This window comes from Caloenas nicobarica, chromosome 2 (assembly GCF_036013445.1).
Source record: "Caloenas nicobarica isolate bCalNic1 chromosome 2, bCalNic1.hap1, whole genome shotgun sequence".
NCBI lineage: Eukaryota > Metazoa > Chordata > Aves > Columbiformes > Columbidae > Caloenas > Caloenas nicobarica.
The window spans coordinates 20,730,158-20,756,497 of NC_088246.1; the positions used below are offsets into that span (position 1 = coordinate 20,730,158).

Consider the following 26,340-nt stretch of genomic DNA (forward strand, 5'->3'; position numbering starts at 1 on the left):
CTGATGAGACTGAGAAATTTCTTGAGCTGTAGTGTAAAGCTGCCGAAAACATTTACCACAGACCTGAAGGTGAATGTAATTCTTCCAGAGGCAGCCTCAGGCTTTGGAGGTTTTGTTGCTGAAAGGCAGGCTCAGAATTCCCATGAGATCATCACAGAGATAAAGACTAAAAGCTCTTCAAAGCTAGGCCTTAGGCTCTAACATAAATTAATTCTCTGGTGATGGCTTATGTATGTAAAAAAATGAATAAATATTTACAAAAATGCAATTTAAATGGAACCTTACCCAACTAGACTAGAAATTAACTTTTAAATATCACCTATTCTTTTGAATTAAACATAAAACCATCTTAACATAACTTGAATTTAGACTTCAGAAGGTAAGCAAGGAACATGATATTATCTCTCTGTATATCGGTTTTCATGTACGTTATCTTGCTTGTTTCATGCCAAATAGTTACTATCCGTAACTCAATAGACATTGGAATTAATTTGCATAACAAGTAACTACACTGTTACTCTAACCCTATGCTGCATGTTAACCCAGTCACTTACTCAATATGATCCAGAATAACGTGCTAAACGAAAGACTGCTCTGTGTTCTGTTCTCCTCACGCTCTTCACTTTCTTACCTTCTAAGTTATATAAACGCTAAAATTTGTTCTGAAATTTTGTTCAGCAAAATGTTCTAGAAGAAAAAAATCTTCAGTGCTGCAAGTGGAGTATTATAAGTGAAGAGTTAGTTTATACTGGAAATGACTTAACAGAAATATCACTGAAAAAGAGCCAGGAAAAGTCCTGCTGAGAAGCTCTATGATATCAGCATTAAAACTGTAGGGCTGAGAGTCAAGCAGTCTTGATTAATCACAGGCTTCCTTTCTTACTCTGGAGATGCTGCTTTACTTCATGGCCCCTTGTTCTCCACCTTGTAAAACAGAATTATAGGATGATCATATATCTTCAGGTATATAGCAAAGAGCAGTTCTGTAGAATAGTTATTTATCCTGGTCTGAATTGTCTTTACAAAATTCCAGATGTTCGAAGGAGACTTAAGATGGCTTGTTCCCCAAATCAAGTCTGCTGTACCTCAAAAACCTCTGGCCATACGATGACTCTCAAGTAGCCGTGAGTCAGTAGTATGATCTAGAGCAGATTTTTTGGTTAGGCTTAACTGAGGCTACCCATGCCTGGTCTGTCTTACGCCTGAATCCAGCCTAGTCCTCAAATTCCTGAGGACAGGGAGAGAACTTGGCTTGCTCTGTGTCAGTATCCTCCATCACAGGCTCTAGCCCTGTATTTATAAAATTCTTTAAAATCTTGTCCACAAGAAGCTGTATGAGTATAAAGTAGTTATTATTCTTTAATGTTATTAACAGCAACAAGCAACCATGCCCAAAGGCATTTTTTTTCTGGATAATTTGTAGTGTACAAAACATTGCTATATTATTTCTTTTGCCTTCCTCCTCTCAGAAGGTACTTGCTGTGTTATTTCACATGGTGCAGGTATTAACCTTCCTTGATTTGAAGAACTGTAATTCAGTGAGCTTTTAATATGGTAATTTAGATGTACTGTGTTATACGAAGAGCAATGTAGGGCTAAATTTTTATTATTAATTTATAAGAACTATTTTTCCATTAATAATATGTGAGAACTGACATTTTAATAAGTAATATGATGTTACTTTATAGATTCAGAAGTGTGCTCACCTAGAATTACCAGTACCGAGATAACTGCAAGTTTAAATTCCACTGATGTCATTGGAATTGCTTGTTTACAGGGGTAACCAGGTCCCAGGAATAAATCAGCTGGAGCAAGAAATGCCAGTTTTCTGTCCACTACTGTTTTGAGGAACACAATTCACACTAGAAGATGATGCTCTAATGCGAAAGCAAATTACGTAACTGATAGAGCAGAACTGCCTTATCATAATTTTTGCAAATGGAGAAAAATTAAGCCAATTTAAAAATAAGGCATTATCCTGCCAAAATCTGCACTATTTGTTTGGGAAATCAAATCAGCTTTTATTTGATCCGTGCAAAAGAGATTTCCATGGGGGAAAAAAAAATAAGCTGAAATTTGCAGCTAAACTTTGTACGGTGATTAAAGTAAAAGGTGAAGTCTTGATTTAAAAGACTAAAAAAATCAGATCATGAATCATTTAAATATGCTTCAGATATTCAGTTAAATCCTTTAAAAATATGATGCTCATTACTCTGAATATAAAAATATGTTACTAAATGCAAGTCGACATTCCTAAATTAGGTGCTTGCCACTTCATCAATGATATAAGCAGAAATGTATTTTTCAGTAGATGATGGAAGAAGATGTTTTTATCATCTTGTCACTGTTGTCATGGAAACTTGTGTATATCATTGTTAAACAGAGTGTATGTAAGGATCTAACATTCCTGTGACTTATTGCTAGCTGTTGTATTTTTAGTGTGTTTTCTTCAATGCTGTAGTCAATGCTTGAGAACTTGTAAGTTGCTCTCCTGAATTACAGCCATGAACTCAATTACAGGATTAGGGTGTCCAGAGAGCCCTTAGTATAGGGTTCTTTGCTATAAGATTCTTTTCAATACAGGGTTATTAACAGTTTTATTTCCACATCCATTGTAGACTATTATAAGCACTTCAAAAATAATATTTACTCTATTCAAGCAGAGTATTTTGCCACAGAAGGTTTTTGGAAAGAATGAGCTATCCATCAATCATTGTAAACTCTCTGTCTTGAAAATTATGGATATTTTCCGATTGTGCATTTTATATATTAAGTGCTTTGTCTTCGAGTACACTGCTAAATTCATAGTACAGCTCTTGTGTATAGGTGTCTTAACCTGTCATGCACAGAACGGTAGGCTAAGAGGGAAGCTCGACTATGACAATCCAGATTTAAACCCTCCTGGACACAAAGTATGTGTAACTTGTTTTCTTGTTTAAATCTTATAATAGGCACAATTCAAAAAGTAGGAAAAAAGGTAGAGTAGCTTCTTCAAATGAGAACTATTTAAGAGTCAGTAATTTTACGCACAATAAAGATGTCGTATGTTTTACATAATTATAGGTTTATTTTTGTCTTCTGGGGTCTGAATATATTTCAAAATATACCTTCTCCATCAATTATTTATGATTTGAAATTATTTCTCTCGATCAAAAAATGAAGTTATTTGAATACATTTTTTATCATTAAACAAGTGACTTCTGTTACTTCAAATGTGTTCTTTAAATTTCTTTTTTTTTTATCCTGGCCCGTTTGATTTAGTCTTTTCTATTTTGGGGAGTTTTCTGAAGACTATTCTGAAATTTAAAAGCTATGATTATAAATAACTGTCAGTGAAGAACTTAAATTTTTTTTAGTGTTAGCTATCTGTAGCAATTTGATGCAAATTTAACTTACTTGAGAATCATAGTAACGTGAAATATTCCAGAACAGTAAAGTTATAAAGGTTTTTTTAAAGATATGTGTTACTTATGGTATTGTTCCCTCCAGAAAGAGTGTGACTGAAGTTACAGTATTAAATCTATCAAAACACCAGAACTGCAAAAATATGGAGAAGAAAAAACTTAATTAAATACAAGTAAAATAAACCTCTGTGGTTTTAGTTTCTAGAAAAATACATTCATTAAGTGAGGGCTATAGGCTGGTGGTTGTAATTATAACTAAAATTAAATTTATAGGAAAGGTCCGATTTTCTCTTCCTGGTGTGGGAGGATTCTGTCAGTTCAGGCAGTTGAATTTGAAGTAATGGCAAAAGAAGAATTCCTGATAGGTACACATACCCAGTCTAAATGGCTAAGAAAATGTATGCAAGAGTCTGTATATGAGCCAAATATATATTTCTATTATTTCACATTACAGTAAGCTGTATATGAATATATAGCCTCTGAAAAGAGAAAGGGAGTATCTTTAGCTTTTTAGGATTTATTGAGGCAAAATAAAACTTATTACTGGCTTCATACCTTTTACCAGCAATCATTGATAATTTTAGCTATGCATTATATAGTCCTGGCTCTTTCTTCCATAGGATTTAGGTTTGGATAAAATGAAAAGATTGTGCTTGGAAAACTTTGATCAATCTATTATCTCAACATTTCTCCATTTGAGGAGTACTAAGAGAAAAGCTGTAACTTCTCTGTTGAATCCCTCTTCTGTTGAATGTGCTTTTGTTGTTCTGGATACCTCACACAGTAGCACAAGCAACTGATAATTTCGTTTTCTGTCTGTCTTCTGTAGAACAGCCTTATGAAATCTGAGGTGCCAGTTGTAGGGCAGAGGGACAGCTTGGATGTGTGCTGCTCTCCACTGGCTACAGGGGACTGGTGTGCAGGTCTTGCAACTACTAGGATAGAGGACTAGCATCAAAGCTCCAGTTTTGTAGGTAATAGGAATAAATGTCTTGACTATTTGTTGTTGTAATGGCACTAGTAAGAGGTGGGGAGTGCTGAAAAGCCTCAGCTGCTCTGCCCCAGGGCTGTTATCTCTGATGGACTCCCATAGTCGGACACTTGAGTAAGGGGAGAGCGGTTTTGTGACACTTGGCAAGGGAGGGAAATACCACAGCTATGTCAGGAAATGTGGATTAAACAGTTGCAATGCGGTCAAACTTGGCTGATTCTGGTCTCAGCTCTTGATGCATCAACTTGTGAAGAGAGCTGTAGGAGCAGTAGATTTTTCAGGCTTCTGGTTAAACTGAAAATATTGAAAGAGGGGTGGAAAGACCAAATTCCTCTGTTATTGAGAATTGAATTTACTGACAAATGAAAAATGAGAAAAAAAAAAGGTGAAACTATATATCCCATTTAGGAAATACCATCTTTGAGGGTTAAAAGCTATTGTGCAAATGTAGTAGGCAATTATGAATATTGTCAGAAAAATGAAGATGAGGTTTTGGGTTTTTTTTAGAATGCATTATTATCTGAAAAAGCTTTATGCTGGTTTATTTCAATATATTTCACAGCTAAGGTTACATCTGCATGGCACAATCTAGTACCCTTATAAATACTCCCACTTCTGAATGAGCTCACTTCTCAGGATAATTAGCTGTGTAGGAAAGAGTTTATTAACTCAGGCAGTGTCATGCTAGCATAGCTGCACTGCTTCTGGTAACTATGTTAGATTTGGTATTATTATGTGAAACCAGTTGTACCATACAGACATCTGAAATGCTCTGTCATCAAGATCCAGTTGGGCTAGACGACGTCTCCATATGTGTTTTCAAAAAATATCTGTATTTATGTATTTATTAGACATTGAAAATTCATTCAGTTTTCTGGGTTTCATGAATCAGTATTCTAACATCTCATTTTTATTCTCTTTGAACATACAATTGCCATTCTATGCTTCACCAAAACCCTAAATAAAATATTTTCATTGAATGAAAATCTTAGCTTAGAACCGTGAAATATGTGAAGGTTTTGAAGTGTTGTTGATAAAGGCAGTGTTAATGATCTTAGAGATACAAGCTTATGGGTAAGATTTTTTCTAAATCGAGCCATCTCTTGATTTTTTTTTTTTTTTTAATGTTAATTGGTGTTTTATGTTCAGGGGAGGTTAAAATTGGCAGGCTGGGATCCCTTGCTTTCCTTCTGTTTGTGATTGTGATGCTGATAGCCTAACTCTGAACTTGTGCAGGGCCGCTCAGCTCTTCCAGTCTGATAGATGAGTATTTCTAGAAATGAGAAGTAATTGAATCTCAGCACTTACAAATGCCTTGTGTGCTTTTTGAAAAGAGACCACCAGCTGTGTTGTGTTGAATTAATTGCACTTATTTCGGTAATGTGTGTGTCTGTCCAGTAAGAACAGAAAATAACATTTTCATTTTAGGAGAGTCTGTGAGTTGATTTTTACTCACTGGAAGCAGGATAGTTAAAGCACTAAAACTCTACCTCTATTCTTACTAGGTTTTCAGTCCAGAATTAGAAGGAGCATATTCCTAATGTGTATATCTCTCTCAGTATAATGCTGTGCAGATTTTCCAGCTGAAATACCTCGGTCCTTAACTTGCAACCTGTGTTCAAGTATCCCATGTGGGACTTTACTGAATAGGTTTGAGATTGTGGTGTTTCTGGTACCTTTTCTAGGACAAGCACAGTTTCTGCTGTTCTGTGAAGTGGTAAAGAACTTCTTTCAGCTCAACAGTACATGTGGATATCACAGATCTCAGATGACTTTTGGGATCATGCCATGCAAAAGAAGTCCAAATTTGTTCAGTGCAGAACTGAGTGAAACTGCTAAATTGTTAAGTGTATCAGGGCCAAAATGAGATGAAGCCTTTTAACTTTCTGGGTTAGCATCTCTCAAATGTATTTCTTAAAATATTGATAAAGGGACAAGGAGGTGGTGGGACTTTGGCCAGATGTGGACACAGCTGTGTGTGATCAAAGCAGAAAAGCTGCACAACTGTGCGCCTTAACCATTTGCATGCAGGACCAGCACATACTCATGGGAATCGGGCTCCTTTATACCCCATGTTTCTTCCCCTTCAGCCTTCTCAGCTGATGTGCATTTAGACCACATACTTGAGTAATGTTCTGTGTCAAAAAATAGTACATTGACACAATTGAATGATGGCTACAAGTGTTGGGAGATTCAGCTCTCTCCTTTCATGGGATAAACCATATAGGTTGCTTCTAGAAGGCTTGTCTTTTTCATCTGAAGTTCACAGACAGTGAAGATTGTCTACTGCAAATACTGTGCTTCTATGAACCTTCTAGACAATGCACAGTTATTTTGATTATATTGCAGCTTCTTCTACAAAATAGCCTTGTTCTTCAGACTTAATTGGAACTGAGATGTGAAACATCCATGTGAGGTGGCTGGTGGTGGCAATGTGGAGCTATGCAACATTCCCTTACAAAATTTAAATGAGTTCATATTGAGTACTTCCCTGAAAAACCCACTTCCCCCCAATGTGTGCATTTTAAGGTATCTATAATGCAATAATAAAATCTACTTTTTGGCCTGTATCATACAAATATTATTGGATAGACACATCTTAGCAATCCATTATGGTGTTCTCAAAATGCTGTACAATTAGGTTTTCTTTAGTATATATTATATATATATATATGATATATAATTCATGCCAGAATGAATGAATACAGATTATTCCATTATATACACTGGAAAATGGTTCAGAAGTGTCAGTTTGGAGGTTTTGGTAAAAATTCAGGTTTTGCAGGTGAAAAGTAATCTTTAATACAACATCCTTCATGATCATTTTGGGGATGTAAAGCTCAGCATTTTAACCAGGTCTTTATTCAGATTAGATTTAATATTTTTAGAGTAGTTTTTAAAATATCTGTAAACATACATAAACATTTGCTGTACCAAGCATGTCTGCTGATCCTCGTTTATTTATTGCCTCTGTGGAAGTTACCTAAGCTTGTTCCTGACCTGCAGGCTGCTAATAGAATCCTAATGCACTTCTAAACCCTGCAACTCTTAAAGGGTAATAACAAATTATTCTCTGAATTATATCTGGATATATTTAATTTTCAGGCTTGCTTCATTGCACAGTGAATGTTATGTGACAGTATTCAATGTTTTGAGGAGGATAAAAAGGGGAGGTAAGTTTCTGTATCATATAGTCTCTTACTGCATCTGTTATGTGAAGAATGCCATCTTGAGTAACTTACGTATGGTTAGCTGATACTGTGATATTTTTCCCTTGTTCCTTTTTTACATAGGATTATATTTTTCTTTAATATGATGAGTTATAGCAGCTGTCTTGCAATCCCTGTGTTATGGACGTTATACGGGACATGGCGATGTTGGATGCTTTGCTATGCCTGACCCAGATGATGTAAAAATGGGGAAAAATGAATTCTAGCAAATCAGTTGAAAATCGTGCTAACGAGAAAACAGATCTTTATTATGCAGAAGCCATTACAGGAAAACCACAATTAATATATAAATTTTGATAAGTCCAGCTGCTGAAAACACACCAGATACAATGTAATAATGTAAAAATCTGAACATTTTTTACTTTGCCATTTTGACCATATTTGCTTTCTGGTGCAATAAACAGCAAAAGATTTCCTCATAGTCAGCAAGCTTTGCAGATAGTAATAGCTCTTCTCTACTCTCATAAATATTTTTCAATGTCTCCACTTAAAAAATTTGTTAAATGTAGGAGGGAAAGGGAAATTAACTGCGCTGTAGGAATATAGTATTTACAACATTATCACAAAAATCCTAAAATGAAGCCTTGGTGCTGCCTTTCTGTCTGACACCTTTGTAGGTACTCTGTCTCCTTAACATGTGGTCCTTGAAATCATGCATGAGTCTGTTGTTTAAGAATATATTTACTGTGGCCATAATCTTCAAAAATGACCTGTTACTGTGAATGCCCATCTTATAAGACTAAATCATTTGTTTCCATAAAGATGAAACATCCTGAGTTCCAGGATAAATTACAGATAATTCTCGCCTATACCAACCAGACTTCTAGGTTTCAACCTGAACTTCACAAATGCCAATCCAAATCTGAACTTTAGCAGATTATATTTGAAATAGCAGAATGGAAAATCTTGAAGCTTTTTGTACTATTAACGTATGAAGAATTCTGTGACTTGATTACTATAGACTGAAAGCAGTTTCTGCCTTTGTTCTCAATATTTTTTTTCAATTTTTCAGACCTTAACTAAGTCAAACGCTATTTTTTTCCTCTTCTTTGAAACGTTTATTTTTCTAAGGAAATGTATGTTTTATGTTTTTAAATAAGCTCTAAGGACATTGTGTTTGAGCACAATTCTTTGAAGACATTTTTTAAGAGCACACATTCCTTATGTCTTTGCCCAATTGCAAAGCTGTCTAGTGGTGAATCAGTTTGCTGGCTGAAGTTCAAAATCATGACCTCTATAAAATGAGAAGTACACAAGCAACAGTTTTTAAAGAAAAATAATGTTAAGATGCTGGTTACTCTGAGTGGTCCTGTAATTCCTCCTTGCTTGTTTTGCAGAAGCAAACACTGTGACACTATATCCATCAGCATAAGGATTTCTCTCCGTTTCATTGCGGCTGGAGTCAATGACTTCGTACTGAAAACGGTTGGTTTTGAGAATGCAGACCATGGCAGTTTTTAACAATGAAGGAACAGTCATATTTGTGTGAATGCATAGCCATGTTATACTTGTAGGTATACAGATGTGTTTGTATCTATGTATGCATGGGTTTAACCTTCAGCTGACATAACGTGCAAAGCATTTTAGGAATTTTATATGCTTTGTGTAAAAGGAATATTCCCTGAAAAATATACCAGCAGTTACATCTACTGGGAAAAGAGAATAGTTTGCTTTTCAAAACCAAAAAGCTCTGTTATTGAACCAACAAAATAAAGTTTCATGATAACTGGTTTTGGAATCAGTGATACATTGAGTCTTGGAACTGGGCAGTTTTCCCATAACCCTAGAGTCAATGTAGCCCTTTTAAGCCTGTTAATTTTACTAAATTACTTATGATATGAATTAACTGCATCACGGTATTTTAATTAAAGTGTTCATAGTAGTTTTAAAAATAGTTTACTGGGATAGGTCATTTAATTATATTTTATCTGTAAGAAAGCATTAGCTCTGCTGCGACTGATAGCTAGCAAGGCCATCTGCAATGCCTTTCAGTTCACTCACTCTGAATTGTTCAGATAAAGACTGTCAAGTGCTGCCTAAATAAAGAAGGAGCATTGGTAGAGTTAAGTGCGGTGGAGGACACAAGTGAAGCATTGATTCCAGGCATGCTGGAGCATCTGAGCTGCGTCCTGCAGTACTGAACCTTTTTAGAGTTTTCATTGTTGTTTTCTGCAAAGCATTAAAATGCAAGTATCTGTCATTCAGGATCTCAGAGAAGATGAAAATGTGGATGAGGAAGAAGAAGAAAGGGTGAGTTAAATCCCAATAAATTTGAAAAGTACTTTTTTCCTTTTATTGGTACTCTTTTAGGACAATAAACCTGGAACGATTACTTTTCTCTTACAGGTCTTCCTCAAGCCTGTTATTGAGGACAGAAATATGGAACTGGCCCGAAAATGCAGTGAAATAATAAGTGATGTAAGTGACAATCACTGCTTGCATCCTTAGATTTGTATTTCTCTTTTCAAGTGGGTTTATATTTACAATATTTTTTCAGATATGTAGAGTGCAGCATGTGCCCCTCTAAGGCTCAAATATAAAAGCATACAAAATGATAGAAAAGCACAGCCTACTCTGGCACTTTAAATTATCAGTCACAGAAGGACGAGCTTTTCAGGGTACTTGGATGGTATGAAGCATAGGCCCCAGGAGGGAGAATGTTCCAAAAAGTGGGTCTCACATGGAGAGTGTCTCCCATAAAAACACCTTGGCTGATTTCATCAGGAGAATGCAATGTTTTTTCTAGTTGTAGCCTAAGGCTATGAAATTTGATTGGTTAGAACAGAACTGGGTGCCAGTATACATAGCTGTAAGAAGGGAGGATAAAAATAAAACAGGTAAATTTTGATTGTTATTTATTGGTCTGTGGTGACAGATGCTCAAAACTGCTTAGCATATTGTTATTGAATTACACTTATAGAAAGAATCCACTGAAATGCTAGAATATCTTTAAAAATTATTTAGCTATCAAAATCTTGACTTAGTTCCTATAGATTTTCAAAACTGTTGATCAGATATGGAAATGATATAAATATCATAGGTCAGATCCAAGACCTTTTAAATTGGAGTCGATCCAATTGTTTCAATGTAACAGCATCAGGTTTACCAGTTTATTTCTGTGTCCTTCTGGGAGATTGTCTGAAGCACAACTTTGTCCCTTCACGTGAATAGGGAGTTAAGAGTGATAAGAGTGATAATTCTCCTGCGAGGATGGTGGCTGGCAGAAGAGGAGACATTACTGAGGAGAGTGGCTTGCTTTAACAAGTGTTCTTCTAAAGAAACTGAAAAATGGCATCTGGCTCGTGTTGTAACCTGATATTTAGATTCGGGGTGTTATTGTTCAAAGTGAATGAGTATGTTGATTTTACGAAGACAGAACATTCAGAATCTACACTTAAGGTATAAATTCTTAGTGGTTATGTATCAGAAAAGAAAAGGTAACTCAGAGAAACAGTGTCTGGGATGTGTAGGTGTTACAGTGCTGGCCTGAAAGTGTGACGTGACAGGGTCAAGGTTTCCTCTTTGTCCATACACTGTCTGGACTTCAATTTTCACAGGAAGAGTGCTGAAAATTGGATAGATCCTTAAGAGAAGTTACCAAGACGGCTCCCTTGCAATCCCAAGCTACTTTAGGAAGTGGTAGCATTTATTAATAATTTTACTGATGCTTATCTACGTGGGAAAAGAATGGCGTATGTTACAATAAGTGCCTGTCAACTCACGTAAAGGCCAAAATGAAAATGGACCTGGAGCACTTAGCTGACCCAATATACATTTACCGCTTCCGTGCAACTTGTTTTAAAACATGGTTACTGTTCTTAAAGGCAAAAACTCATTGAAAAATGCTGAAGAAATGTTTTCTTTAATTGAAAAGGAGTTATTACTGTGCTGTTTTCCCATTAGGAGTAATGTTGGTTGTGGCAGTTAATTAACTGATAAATGGAGTGGCTGAATTTTCTCTGATTTTCTGCAGTGGCTTGGGAGCTCAGGTGAATAACTAAGTGAAGCCAGGTTTCTGAAGCCTATAATGGTGCAGTGATGTTGGCTTTTGCTGAAAACTTGTGATGCATTCAGCCTGCAAGTGTGTTAGATTTTCCTTGAACTATGTAAAGCATAATGGCAAAGTGTCAGTAATGCTTTCAAAGCAGTAGTAATATGTAATTGTCCAGACCAATTTAATTTCAAAGAAGAGACTGTGTTTAAAAATGGCATCCAATATTGGGGCCTTATTCAGCCTCTACTGAAATCAGTAGGTGTTTCTTCCTTGGCTTGAATGGCATATGCGTATGTATAGGGGGTGAATTTTGTTTCCCAGAATTTTTGCTATAATTGGAATCTCTTATGACCAGTGAAGTCCTTTGTGCTGGGGGAGTAAGTTCCTCACCCTGCACACTTCATTGTGGAGGCCAATAAACTGCAAGGAGTTGGTTGGTGACTTATTAACATTCAGAACTTTAAAAATATTCTTTATCCTTTTTTAGCACGAGTGTTTGCACAAACTGCTGTTTGTGTGGGTGTATCATTGGTGTACATCTGTACATTTTATGAGTACAGTGGTTTATGGGGCTTGCAGTTTGCCCTTAAGACGACCTTGGGACAGCGGCCTGTGTCCTTGCTGACTACGAGACTGGGCGATTGTCCTTTCCTGCCGGTGGAGCTGTCAGCACAGCCCCTCTGTCAGAACGCAGCACCAGGGGTACTTGTGTCTGAGATACTGGGGTTGTGTTACGCTTGCCCTGCATTCTTTGCAGGCTGACTTTAATTTGGCAAGATGGTTTTAAAAAAGTGTTACGGTGGCAGCTCTTAGGGTGTGTGTAACTGTCAGCCTTGAGCTGTACGTTGGGGAAGTTGTGAAGTGTTTATGTGCTCTGGTTCTTGAGGAAATCCCTGTTTTCATTTGAGGTGGGCAGATGTTTGTTCTGTGGCTGTGGTACCCCCTGGATTGTTTCTCCCTGAAGCCATTTCATTTAATCTCCCTCCATTATGCAATTCTCTTCCACAGATGTTTTCAAAACTGTCATGTGTATTTGATTTATATATATTGCTTTTCTTTCCAGGCCTTTTCTCAGTATTGAAATTGAGCCTGTCCATTTGCCTGTGTTACTTATATTTTAGTATATTTTCATCTCTTTGTTTGAATGTGTAATGTCGCTAATACTGTTATAAACACAGAGGTGAATTACTATACAAGTTGACATCATTGACCAAACTAACATAATCCTTTTGGTAGAGAGGCAGACACTCCGGCTTCTGAAGGTTCTGCTGAATTTTGGTAATGTATGGTACCAATAGTTCTTTTCCCCTATAGCAAAAAGTAATACTACTTACCGTTTAATTATCGTTGTACAGAGTCAAACTTTGCTTTAGCGTGGCTTTTTGTTATAAAGCAAGGGCCAAAGAGCCCTAGAGCCAAGTGCAAAAACAGAGAGTGCTTTTCCACTCATACCAATGGCGTTGTGACCACCTAATTCAGGGTGTAGCTGTTTCTCTGGACTCACCATTACTAGTCACAGCCTCTAACTCAGGAGGGTTTTGAGGTCAAAATTGCTGGAGACTAGCGAAATACTGTGGGGCAATAATACTGTGTACTTGCCCTGTTCTCATGCTTTTCTCTAGGTTTCTGTGGCCACAGATAGAGGATTTTGTATTAGATGGATCTGTGGTCTGACATAGCTCTTAGTCTTATGAGAGGTTATAAATTAAGAAATGTAGGATTGGAAAGGGAATCCTTAGTGGAAAAAAGTTCCCTTTTGGTCTAGCATAAGAGCTAGCTAGATAAGAAGATTCAGACCTTTTTGTGGCTTTTCTAAGCTTCAATGGGTCTTTGAGAGGACAGTTCTATAGTGGATCTTGGCATGATGACTGTCAACATGGTTACATCTTTGATGTTAAGATATTAATAACAGTTTTTTGAGTATTTCATGTTAAAGTTAGGTCAATACGTGCCCTTGAATACAAAGAAAAGGTAGCTGCTTGGATTAAGCTGTTACCATCAGAGCCTTTCTTTTAACCCACAGTCTCCTCCTGTGTTTCCCCTGTGAAAAAGGCTAATGGAACAGGCCATGGGTGAGATGAATTTTCTTGGTGAGCCAGGAAGCTTCAGCCTGAAGGTTGGATGCCCTTGTTTTATAAAGTTGATTTTGCCATATAACATCTATTAAGGAAAAAATGCAATTTGAAGCTCACTGTTTTGGTGGTTGTCTAGGAATTTTAATCCACTTTTACTGGACAGCTGTGCTGCTGGTCTAAGTAGTTTTATGATGAGTCAGGGAGAAGAAAGGAGTCAAGAGGGAGCTATTAAAAATTGGGCCTTTAGTGAGCCATTGGACTTCAAAAGTATATCAAAAGAATAGTGGTGGCTCCAGGCCATCATTTGTGAATTTTTCGTATTATTTGGGTTTTTGTAAGGCTTACCAGATCTACTCAAACTAAACAGCATATTTTGTGGTGAAAGGTAGGTCACTCACAGGCAAAATTTCCTATTTAGTATTTTAGATATTTGAGTTTGTAACCCCAAACTTTGAAGAGGAGTAATAGCTTCTCAGCCTATTCCTTCCAGACACTGGTTATGTTCAGTCATAACCAACCTCTTAAGTCTCTTGGTTACATCATTTACAATAAATACACTTTTAAAGTGTAGATGTCATTACTTCATTATACTTGTTCCATTTTATCTTCCATCTTTCTGATTCTAAGTGATGTGGACACTTTCACAGCAGAATGGAGCGTGTTGGTTCAGAGTTTGACCACACATTTTATTATATGTCCTCACTAAATTGCTCATTTGAGCCTGTGTGCATTTGGTGGCCTCTATGGGTTACTATAATAAGTGTGACTAATAAAAGAGTAAGGAGGTGGCATTAGTCCTTTACTGCTTTTGGTTATTTTGAATGTGAATTCTACAGCAGAATAAATTTGCTTGTTTCTTCTAGTCATGTCCTGTCATGCCACCCCCTCCTCCCCGCCATTAAGAGATACCTTAGGAAGCTTTAATGTTTGATTTCTGAATGTAATTATTGCTCTGTAATTAAAATGGATAGCTGTGGGTGATTTATCTAAGTTGTGAGCAGCAAGACTCTCCATCTCCTCTACCCAAGTCTCAGCTTTACAGGAGCTTCTACTGGGAACTCCATCAAACCTAACCAGTAGGCAGTCAGCTCTGTAGATTGTCCATGTCCCTTCTCAGCTGTATCACTGTGAATGAACATAACTCTACAAAACATTTTTTTTAAGCTGTTCGTGTTCACTTGCAAGGACATGCATGCATGTATGCAGTTTGAACAGTAAGTGCCTGCTCAAGTTTGTCATAAAACTGCCCATTTTGTGTATTTCTCTGTGATTACCTGGGAGTTCAGTGTCCCACAGGGGTTACATGAACCATTGGTATTTGTCGGTTCCTCAGTAAAATGGTGACACACAGTAATTTTACACCCATTGTTCACTGAACAGTTTTTATTTAGAGCACACTGTAATCCGCAAAGGCAGACAATATGATTTGGTAATGAGATGTAGATTCCTTCAGTAGTCTAAATGTGGATGAGCTCAATGGTAACCAAAATTATTTCCTGTGTGGGGATTATGTAGTCATCAGTTTGAGATGAATTTGGCATTATCTCATCCATTTTGTAGTGGACAAAAAGTTTGCCTCAGGAAGTACAGGAGCTGCTTCCGTGTAAGCTGCCATCCTTCTCATGGACTTTCCCAGTCCCTGTAGAGAAGTGGAGACTAGGACTTGTGATATCCATTAAGGATTCAGAGAAAGAGGAAATTAAGACTGCATATTTCTGTAATGCTCAGATGCAGATCATATTGCTTCTGTCAGTGCTTGTCAGCAAGTCTAGAGTGCATAAATGCAAGCTGCTGTAGTGCAGAATGTGAAAATGAGGTTAGAGAAATGGTAGCAGATAATAACCATGAAAGCTTAATACTAAATAATTCAATTTGCATTGAACTAAAGTATTCTATATACAAAGAAAGAAATGTCACTAAAACCATTTAAGGCTATTGTGTAAAGTGTCTGTTTTTAAAACTTATTTATTCCACCTCATTGTAATTCACCGTCTTTCTTCAGACAGTTCTTAAATAATAAAGGTCCCCATACATTCACCACATCCATAGATTTTATCTTTCTTGCAGTCTCACTAATACAAACAATAACTCTGACTTCATCAAACGTCATGTGATTATTATACCTGCTCATATTATTTGCTCCATGGTAAGAAAAAGGTTGATTGTTTTTCTTTTTTTTAAAAAAAACCCACCTTTTTTTTTAAAAAAAGAATATGTTGTGGTGTTTTGCTTCAAAAGTGGTTTCCTTTGTCCATACACATAATTTGAAAAATGGATCAATTTAAAATTTGTTTGCTTTTAAAGAAATTCTGTTACTACTTGCATGTCATGACTGTTGGGGTGCTTTGTAGGCAATAATTTGGCAGTGGCCTTCTGAATTTATTCATGTAACTCTCGGATTCATAAATGGGCATTTGAATATGTTATACAGATTCTCTGCTTGCTAGATCTGTGTTAAAAGTTTTATCTTTGAGATCAATGACCAAGACGATCTATGATTCAATTCTCCTTTCTTTAGAGATACTAGAACATCTACAACAGTGGTGCACAGAAAAATTGTGTCTTTTTCATCTTTATTATTAAAGAGTTCTGTGACTTTTACAAAGCCTTGGTACTATATGTGAGAACTGGGTGTTTCTCTTTATGGCTTAATTTGATCCAGCCTGAGGTATTTGCAAGCCACCCAGCATAGCATCTATAAATAAAATTTTTAAAAAAATTTTAAAAAATAGCCTTTATCTTTCTTTCTTCCTTTTTAGGAAAAAAAAAATTAAACTTCTTTGTTCTCCTCTTTATAGATACACTATAAAGAAGAGTTTAAAAAATCTAAAGGCAAGTGCATATTTGTACCTGACACCCCACAGCTAAAACACGTGAAAAGTCTTGGGGCTTTTATTTCCGAGGTAAGACCTAAAAGATTGACGAATTCTTATTGATTCTTATTCTTCCTAAAAACTCTTTCAATTGAATGTAGTGGTTTTTAGCAGGGGAAGGATGACTTATTTGAAATAACAATTCTGTTTAAAGCTGAAGTAACTTAAAGTGCTGTAATTGGTGTACACTCTATATGTGAGTAATACAACTTTTTCTTTTTTTGGGATTCCAAGATATTTTATTAACGGTTCTGAGGCAGTCCTAGCTGTCGCATTTTATGGATGGATAAACTGAGGAACGGGAAAAGGATTTCTTGTTACATATTCTCAGTGATGGGGTTTGCAAATTTTCCCTGTGCAGTTTCCCTGCTGTTGGAGAATTCACAGCCTGACGTCAGACAGGAGGGAGCTGTTACCATGTTATCACTGCTGTCCTGCTCCTTCAGCAGGGGCTGGAGCAGACATCAGGGCAATGCCTGAGCACTTGCATGCGTATATATGCATACCCATGGCAGAGTTTTGCGTGTTCACAGACACACACAGACAGACACACACACTATACAAGAGCAGAGGCATGTCCCAGGTAGATGGTGCCGTAGGATTGCATCTCTGATTGTTTTCCACAGGTGAGAACAGCAGCAGGAGTTTTATGCGACAGAGAGTTGCTTTTCTTAAGGAACCGTTGGTCCTGGGTGGCTTCTCTGTCAACATGACCTTTGGAAGACTTAAATTTTTGTTGCCTTATTTTTTGTGCTACGTTTATGATTATGATAAAGGGCATCCCAATATCCCTGTCTGGAGTTATGTAATTTATATACATTCTATATTCTATTTCTGGTATACACCAGTTGGCTGTGTGGCTACATTCAGTATAAATGCATCTGATGAATATTTTTGTTATATTTATCTTCACATATTCTGAGATAAAGTGGCAAATCCTAAGGGGCATAAATGTGTTGAAATTATGCTTTCTAAGAGACTATTGTAGTCTACAAAGACACAATATAGAGTATTTATTGAACTGATCTGTGTGATTACAAAGAAAAGCTGCTAATTATTAGTCAAAGATTTGGAGATATAAAGATCTTTCAAAATTTAAAAACCCGTATGTTTTATGTTATCACTCCGTTGCACACTCTGCTTATTGCAGCATTACCTGAAGCCAATGATGTGACAGATCGTTTGTCTTGTAACTTACTGACCTCTAGTGTCCCATAACCTGTTTTTGCAAAACTTGAACACTGAAATTCTTAACAGCATGTTTGCTGCAGTGAAAAAGAGCCCTCTGTTTTGGGGAACAGCAACAATTTTTACAGCAAATTATTGATATATCTATAATACATATGGGGAACCGGTCTCTAATGAGTAGCTATGTATTGCACAGTAAATTAAAGACGTTAGCCAGTATCACTTAAGATATCTTTGATATTTATGATTACTTTCACAGGAATACTTCACATTATTGTTTTATGAACTTGAAAAGCTTAGCTCTGAATCAAAAACCTCCCAGATTTTGAACTGTTATTCTGACCTGTTGCATAAAACCCTTTTGTGAGGAATTGGTAGTACTGAACAGGAGAGAAAATAAGGGATATATAAAAAGTAATTTTTAAATAAGTCTGTAATAAGCAAAGATTAAGAAGAAATGATGGTAGACATGCTAACCTCAACGTTCCTGTCCTTTCCAGTTACGTTTAATTGCTACTACTTATTAATTGGTAAAATATTTTTTGTTGGCCTCTCATTGCTCCCGTCCTGCAAAACCTGGGAAAATGGAAAGAAAAGCATAATTTTTGGTTTTTGGAAATAATTTTTAAAAGGATAGAAAAATAACTGTCTTACCTTATTTTATACTCCCCCTAAACTTATTGAATTTAATTAGGAGATACTTTTCATTGCTTGATGAAGTAGACACATACACCTAAAGTGCTTTAAAGTTATTATTTAAAGATCTGGTTTTGCTTGAACATTCATGACAGCATTAGATTTTTCCAGTTCTAATGATCTATGCCAATTTATTTAGTAGGAAAAATATGTAGTATCATTACTGTGTCTTAATTTTTACATTATATGTCACGTTTTCGTCCCTTCTAGGTGAAGTATAAGGGAGCTGCTAAGAAAGACCTTTCCAACTCTCTTTATCAGCAGATGCCAGCCACAATTGACAGTGTATTTGCAAAAGAATTAACACAACTTCAGAGCAAGGTACAATTTTAGAATCACAAAAAAGATTTTTAAATGAATTGTGTGACAGAATATGACCAATGCAAACAATATATTTGAACGAATACTTGATTGCCTGCTTGATTTATCTGAGTGAGTTTATCATCCAGAGTTTCTCACCATAACTTCTTAACTTCAAGAACTACTCACTTTTAAAATGTTGACAATCTTACTTCTTATGGTTATTAAATATAAATTTAAAAACTGCTAGTGCATTCATCAGTCCAATGAAATCCATTACGAATCCATGAAGGCAATAAGGAATTATTGAATTCAGTGACATTGCACTGCATTTATGGAATAGACAATTACTGTATAACAGCCATTTCAATTTGGGCGTTGTGTTAGCTTTATAAAATGTTTGATGCTGAAGGGAAAAAAATAAAATGCTTTAATGGCTTTTAAAGGCATTTACTGGTGGCAGTAAATGTGTTTCTGATGGTCTGCATACTACCACTCACAACAAATTTTACAGAATTAAAAATATGAAATACAGTATATTGAACGCAGTGTAAAAACATGCAAACAATGAGTAAAATAGTAAATTCCAGTTCAGTTGCCTCCAGGGGCTTAAAAATATAATACCCTTAATGTACACAGGTGACCCTTCACTTCCATTGATCTCAGTGGAACTGTGTTAAGTATGTTTAATGTGAATGAAGACACGGATTTTCATTGTTACTCATGAGAATTACAGCTGATAGACAGTGATGACTTTCTGCCCACTAAGCCTTTCCACATTTTTCTTGATTTGCCTTTTTCCTCTCTTAAATATATTAACTATGTGTAGTTTAATACAGTCAGTCTGTGAAGTGAACACACTCCTAAATCCATATGATTGATTTGATCTCAGTATGCATTCTTCTAATGCAGTGGTTTTTTTCAAATAAAGGAAAATATTCATAACAAAAGAAAGCATTGAAATCTCAGGACAGCTTGTGGAGAAATGTTTTGATTTGAAACAATGTGTTGATCAAGGCTATATTAAGCAAATATAATACTGTAAATTATATTTTAGTTTTCATAGTTTGGAATGGAACATATATACACTCAATTTAAAGCAGCACAGAGGCTGAAATGACATTAATGTGACATTTCATTGTAAAGTGGGTGATTAGAAGAATTACAGTAGGAATAAATTGGGAATTAAACTTGTATAACATTTTTAAACCGTTAGCTTGATTTATAAAACATTAGTTAACCAGTTTGCCACAGATTTACTCCTGGATTCATTCCAAATGAGTACATTCTACATTAGTTTACGCAAATGAGGTTAATTAACATCAGCGATGTGGCAGAAAAGATAAATAACTGAGACTAAAAATGAAACCATTCAATTCATCAGAAGAACCCTTTTAAGGAAAAGACTGATATTTTCATTTGATATTTTTTGAAGGTTTTTTCAATCATTCAGCAGTCATAGAGAAACAGATATGCATATAGGATGAGTTATATTTAAGCAGAAACTTTTCCTGTAAAATTCATACCATCCCCTTAGGAATAGATGCATTATAAATCATAATCTACCATAAAACTTAAAGATATGCTGACACGTTTTTCCAACTTGTGGTTACTGTTGCACTGGACCTGAATTTAATGCTACTTTGAGAGAGATCCTAGGGGATTTTCTAGTGGAAAATCTCTACGGCATTCAAATCTAATCCATATTGTGCCTATCACTGCGATACCTAAGAAGCTAATACAAGGATTTCAGATTTCAGCTGGGTCAGGATGTGGCAGAGAGGATTTCTGCTGCATCAATCTAGCTGGGATTGTGAATTTACAGGTCATCACTTTGGCAAGAGGAGACCAAGGGTGCGCTGCAGGGAGGAGAGGGAACTGCAGCATCTGGCCATTGCACCAACTCTTCTGCAAAAGGACTGGTGCAAGTGCAGAACTGCAATCTGTTTCTCAGTTATAGCAAGCTGGTTTTAAATAGGTGCTGATTTCCTGAGAGGTGGAAAATACGAGTATGTGTCCTCCTCCCCATCCACTTTAGAAAAAATTTACACCTCTGACTCCCTTTTCATGCTTCTTGGATGCAAGGCTGGGCTCGAATGCTTTTGCAGCCAGATCAAGCAGGTGCTCTCGCTCTGTGTTGCTGTGTTCTTGGCAGGATCCGTAGCCTCGTCTGCCAAGCAGGTGTGTAGGGACTAGGCGGTCGTGGTGTGGAAGCCACTGACTCTCCCTGCTACTGCCCGCTGGCCCAGGACTGCCGAGGCTGGCACAGGTGTGTCCTCAGCAAATGGTCTCTCCCATGATTTGATGTTTGATCCTGAAATGGTGCTGCTGCCCAGCAGCTCCATTTTCAGCCTACCTAGATCTAGCCCAAGTTATTAATTTTATACACAGTTTCACATCATGCTTATGATAAGGAACTTGGAGGCAACTAGGGGAAATGTCCTTTTTCTTACAAGAAATTATTCCTACCTACAGCTGCCGTTCACTGTCCCCTCCAGAGCAAACAGGCAGTTGTCATTGACTTCTGCAAGGCCAGGACTTTGTTCTGCAGGGTTCCAGCCACACGATATCAGCACTGACAGGATCTTGCTGTAATGGAGAGTACAACATCCTGAGAGTTGTGGTTCTCCTGTGGAGCTTTCTCCCCGTATTGGCTGTATGGATTCATGCTCAGTTTCCCCTTCAAGATACACAGGAAAGACTAAACCAAGACCACCTCCGCTGGCTTTTGCATAAAGCCCACATTTGCTCTTTTGTGTTTTATACAGAACTGACATGAAGATGGAAATAAATACCCATAGAGAAGGAAATCCATCTGAAGTTTTGACAAAAACCCACTGCACTATTGATGAGAAAAAATGCTTCAGGAGAATTAAAAAGAAGCTTCATAGTGTCATATACTTGAGTGGTTTTAATCAATTTCATTTTTTCCTCTAAGCAGAAAATTTGACTGCTGACTTCTAAATAGCTTTCTTGAGGGTGAGCAACCAGATTTTCCTCCATCTCTCTTTTGTCATAGCTGTCCCCAGGGTAAGCTAGAGAGAGCAGGAGAAGTCCCTGTCCCCAACGTGTAACTTCACCCTCCTTGCCAGCCCACAAAGCCCTCACCAATTTCCTTGCTCTCTGCAATGAGAAAATAACGTTGAGGAGTGCAATCTTGGGGGGGAGCCCTCATTTTGATTTTCCTAAGAGGAAATGGACATTTTCTGGAAAAATTGCAGTTTTCCTGTGGAAAGTATTTCTGAAGGAAAACTTCTGATCATTGCTAGCTTTCTGCCAAGTCTTTTTCTTGTCTGGAGACCAGTATACTGAGTTCTTCCTTACGAAGAACATTTTTTTCATGAAATGTCACAAACAATGATAAAGGTATTTCAAATTACTTGAGAGGGAAACAATGTTGAAAAAAAAGTATGTGTCTCATCACTATTTTCATCACTTTTTTTCTGCCATAAGAAGAGATTGTGCAGTTTTTCTTCTTATCTGAAAGGAATAATCTAAAGCAAACAGAAGGCAGTTTAATTTTCTCCTTTGCACAGGGCAATATCTCAAACCGTAACTATATTTCAGTGCTCAAGGGTATTTTCCATTTGTTTTTAAAGATGGTGAGAAATGTGAATCTTAAGCAATATTTTCAACTTCCAGAGAAGGTTTCAGAGTTTTTCTTACTTGTGGGCAGAATCCTCCTTTTGTGTTCATATGTATTTATTTTACTATGATAAAGCTATTTTTGTGGTTTACTGCATCATTTACAATCATATTACACGTTATCAAACTGTTTTATCTGTTTTTATGTAATTCTTAATGTCAAGTTTGTTTTTTGTTTTTTGTTTTTTTGTTTTTTTTTTGGTTTTTTTTTTTTTTTTTGTTTTTGTTTGTTTTTGTTTTTGTTTTTTTTTTTTGGTGGTAGCAGAAATTAGTCTCCTGGACTTCTCTAGTTTTGTTTTACACAAATATATCAGATAATCTAATTCTCTATCTAGAGATTAAAATGCTTTTTTCTGTGTTCTCGAACATTTCCTCCTATGAAATCTTACACCATGGATTTTAAATTTGGACCTCAGCTTACTGACTATAAAGGGAAATATAAAAATCAAAATTTAATAGTGTTTAAAGTATTCCAAAACAGAGTGTCAGTCAGAATTAAGTTAAAAGAGCACAAAGCCCTCCTTAATGCAGCTTCCTATTGACACTCTGGTGTATGAGAGAGACAGGAAAAATAAAAAATGAGTACTTACAAATTAGTTCAATCTGAAGTCATAGCTACTTAAATAATTGCCTTGTATTTTGGGAGGTAATAAATGGTGCCACTACAGAGTAGAGGTTACATCAGTGTAGTACTTGATCTCTCTGAAGAGAAGTTTCATATGTAGATTTGATAAGGAAAATTCAGTAAAGCTAAAACATGAAAATTGACATGAAATGAGAAATAATGTAAAATAATGCTTCTAAGAAAGCTGATGAAATAATCCTCATAAACATTTTTTCCTGCTTCCTTGGAACGGATTTACAGATCTAGGAATAGAATCATAGAATGTCCTGAGTTGGAAAGGGCCCACAATGATCATAGCTCTGCACTAAACTGTCAGAAACTAAACTAGACATCTGTTGAACTCCTCCTAGCTTGTGATTGCTTAAAGGTTACTTAAGTCAGTTAATAAAATAATGTGAAAAGATAGGGAGAACATGGCTGTCAAATAGCAAGTCAAATATCCCTACATTAAGCTAAAGGAACAGTCATCTTTTCCCAAGGTAGTGGACATTCAATTGTAATTTTGGTTAGTTTTCTCACGTGGGGAGATAATGTGCTTTTGTCTTTTGATGTTTTGGTTGCATAGCCCATTCACCAACAAAAGTACAGATGTTGAACCAGTAAAGTGGCCATGTAAATAAAATACCTGTAAATTAGTAGATTTTGGAAGTAATTGTACGGGTCTGCTTTTCAGAATTATATTAATGGGAAACATCTTAAAAGTGACAATGTGAAGCAGGAGAAGTAGCAAAAGAGATTTTGTGGCATACATTTATACAGTAATTACACTTTTGCAGGGGATCATTTGTTAGTGATGCTTTGTTAAAGATTGTCTGCTTTGCTGGTTGCAAGATGTAATCACTATGGGGAAGTTATAGACATTTTTTTGTTTCAGGTGAAGTTGTATTTGTTTCCCTGGAGGCCTCATCATGTTGGATTTACACTTTGTAAGGAGATGGCCCGTTTTAAGTTTCCTAATTTGGTACTTTCATTCATATAGTAGCAGTGCAAAAAAACCTACAACACTTTTTGTCTTAATCTCTCAGCCTGTGTATCATTTTGTAATCTGAGATAGTCTGAGCAGATACTAATACATTGCCTTGGGCACCCTGATCTGTGATTCCAATGCAATCTTGCTGCCTTAAACACAAACAGATACAACATTTTCTCACAGTTCTAGTATCCTATCCTAAAAGATTCTGATTCATCATAGTCAAGAGTTCCCATCTCAAAGCTTTCACAGTATTCTTTTATTGCTATCTAGGGTTTTAGTTTCAAATCCTTCTCCTCCTGGTCAGCTTTCAGTCTTATGTAGTATTTGCTGTTTTCTTAAGGATTATTTTAACACTTTCTCCTAAGAGCTATTAGAAAATGAATTTACTCAATGCTTGCTACTTCTTCAGGCATCAAAACCTGTTGAAGTTTCCTAATGTAAGCTTAAAAGCTTCTGACAAGGGTAAGTGCAAGATCAGCTTTTCAGGCAGTTTTAGTATGTGAGTGTATGTATATGTAAGTATAACATAGTACAGTGAAAGCTGGATGAATGCCCAAAATTGAGCTCAGTTTCTATTATAAAAATATATTTGTTTATAAACTCAAAATCCAATTCCATTTTCCTTTACCATGATGACAATTGAACGCAAATATTATTTTTCTTTGTGAAGCTGGGGGCTAGTCAAAATGTATATTGTGCTAGTAATTTCCTAACAGTGAAAGAAATAGATGTTTGGCTATGAGTATTTCATGTAAACCTGTTTATCTATGAGGAATGCACGAAATAGAGATATATTTTTTTTTCTGAAAACAGAAAAAAAAAAAATCTGAGGAAATATTTGCTTAGCTGATAGATTCAAGCGTGTTTTGAGGAAAAAAAAAGAAAAAAAAAGAAAAAAAAGAAAAAAGCTGTCCCTTACGCTTTTCCCTCGGCTGTCTTCTCACCTTGTTAAGATTACTTTTCTGCTTTCTGGATATTTCTTTTTCTTCCTCCTGTCTACTCTCACAACTCTGTTGCAATAACAGATTCAGAGAAATCTCTCTGCTGACTGTGCCTCACAGGTCTGTGTTTTGGGTAGAAGAGGCTCTCATTTCAGGGTTCTGGTTCCATTAAGGAGCTTAATTATTTATTACATTTCTTCCTGAATACAGCCACACTACGACTCTAGGTTTAACCCAGCTCATATTATTATACCAGCTCTGACGAGGTCACAGAAGTATAATGTTGCTCTTTTCAGGTTCTCTATAAACAAAAACATGATGCTGAGAAAGGAACTTCAGATTATGCCCACATGAAGGAGCCTCCAGATATCAAGCATGCCATGGAAGTAAATAAATACCAGAGTGATGTAAGTATTCCTCCATCTGAAATGAGTTCACTTGTTTTGTGTAGATACATTATAGCTAACTGAAATGAACTGGGCATGGAATATTTTTGTATTTTATTAGTAAGTATTTTTTTACATTATTTTCTTTGAAGTAATTTGCAACATGATTTGTGTTTAAAATATGTTGTGAGTAATAGTATGTGACTTATTCTGCACTGGAAAGCAGTTGTTGTTTATTAGTAGTAATTGTTATTAAGTGCTGTTGGTCTGAAATAAAATTGTAAGGACAAGTTCTCTGAATTCATATATACCTACCTGTACTCTGAAAGTGTATAAAGCTCTTTGTTTACGTGAACACCAGCAAGGTTTCAGTGTCTTACACTTTCAACATTTGGGTAGTTCTTCAAGGGTTCTGTTCAGAGGAGAGAAGGGGGCTGTTTCTGCCCTGCTCTTGCACACTTTTATGTGCATTAATAACTTTGTTCCCATCTCATAGATACATATTAAATGAGTTTCAAAGAACAATTTCTGGCTTATTTTACAGAATCTGAGCCACAGAGTTCAGTTTGATGCCTGGCAGTAGTTTATGCCATTGACCAAAGGATTTGTTCTTGTAGTTTTACTTAAATAATTTACGAATAAATTAGAGTATTTAACAATATTTTTAAAGCTTTTTATTATTTTTTTTTACAGCTGCTTGTTAACTTTTTGAAGTTCTTTAGGTTTTCAGAATATAAAAAGCTTAATAATAGTATTTACATTTTTATTAGTTTCAAGTCAGGTTTGATTTCATGGTCGAGCCAGCTTATACTAGCTCAATGCACCATTGCTAGGGGTGGAAATGCTACCAAGGTTAGTGTCTTAAATTATACAGACACAACTTTGAAGAAAAATGTCTTAGGTTTTGTAAAAGCTTACTTACGAAAAAAGTAAATTTTAGAAGATTGGCTGAAATAGTGAGATCATTTTAAAGAGTACACAAAATGAGTAAGAGAGGATGATATGTAAATACCTTTAAA

General features: G+C 36.1%; 1 protein-coding gene across 2 annotated transcripts in view; it reads left to right on the forward strand.

The window, feature by feature from the left end:
- NEBL (nebulette) overlaps positions 1–26,340 on the forward strand; it is a 261,626-nt gene that overhangs the window by 155,626 nt on the left and 79,660 nt on the right. The window contains exons 1-5 of one of the 2 annotated variants that reach the window (XM_065627753.1): positions 9,810–9,875; positions 9,936–10,043; positions 16,493–16,597; positions 18,662–18,772; positions 25,232–25,342. The exons of the other annotated variant lie outside the window; for it this stretch is intronic. Of the exons in view, the coding sequence (XP_065483825.1) occupies positions 9,810–9,875; positions 9,936–10,043; positions 16,493–16,597; positions 18,662–18,772; positions 25,232–25,342 (501 nt within the window). Of the gene's footprint in view, positions 1–9,809; positions 9,876–9,935; positions 10,044–16,492; positions 16,598–18,661; positions 18,773–25,231; positions 25,343–26,340 lie in introns of those variants that run through there. 2 annotated transcript variants of the gene reach the window in all.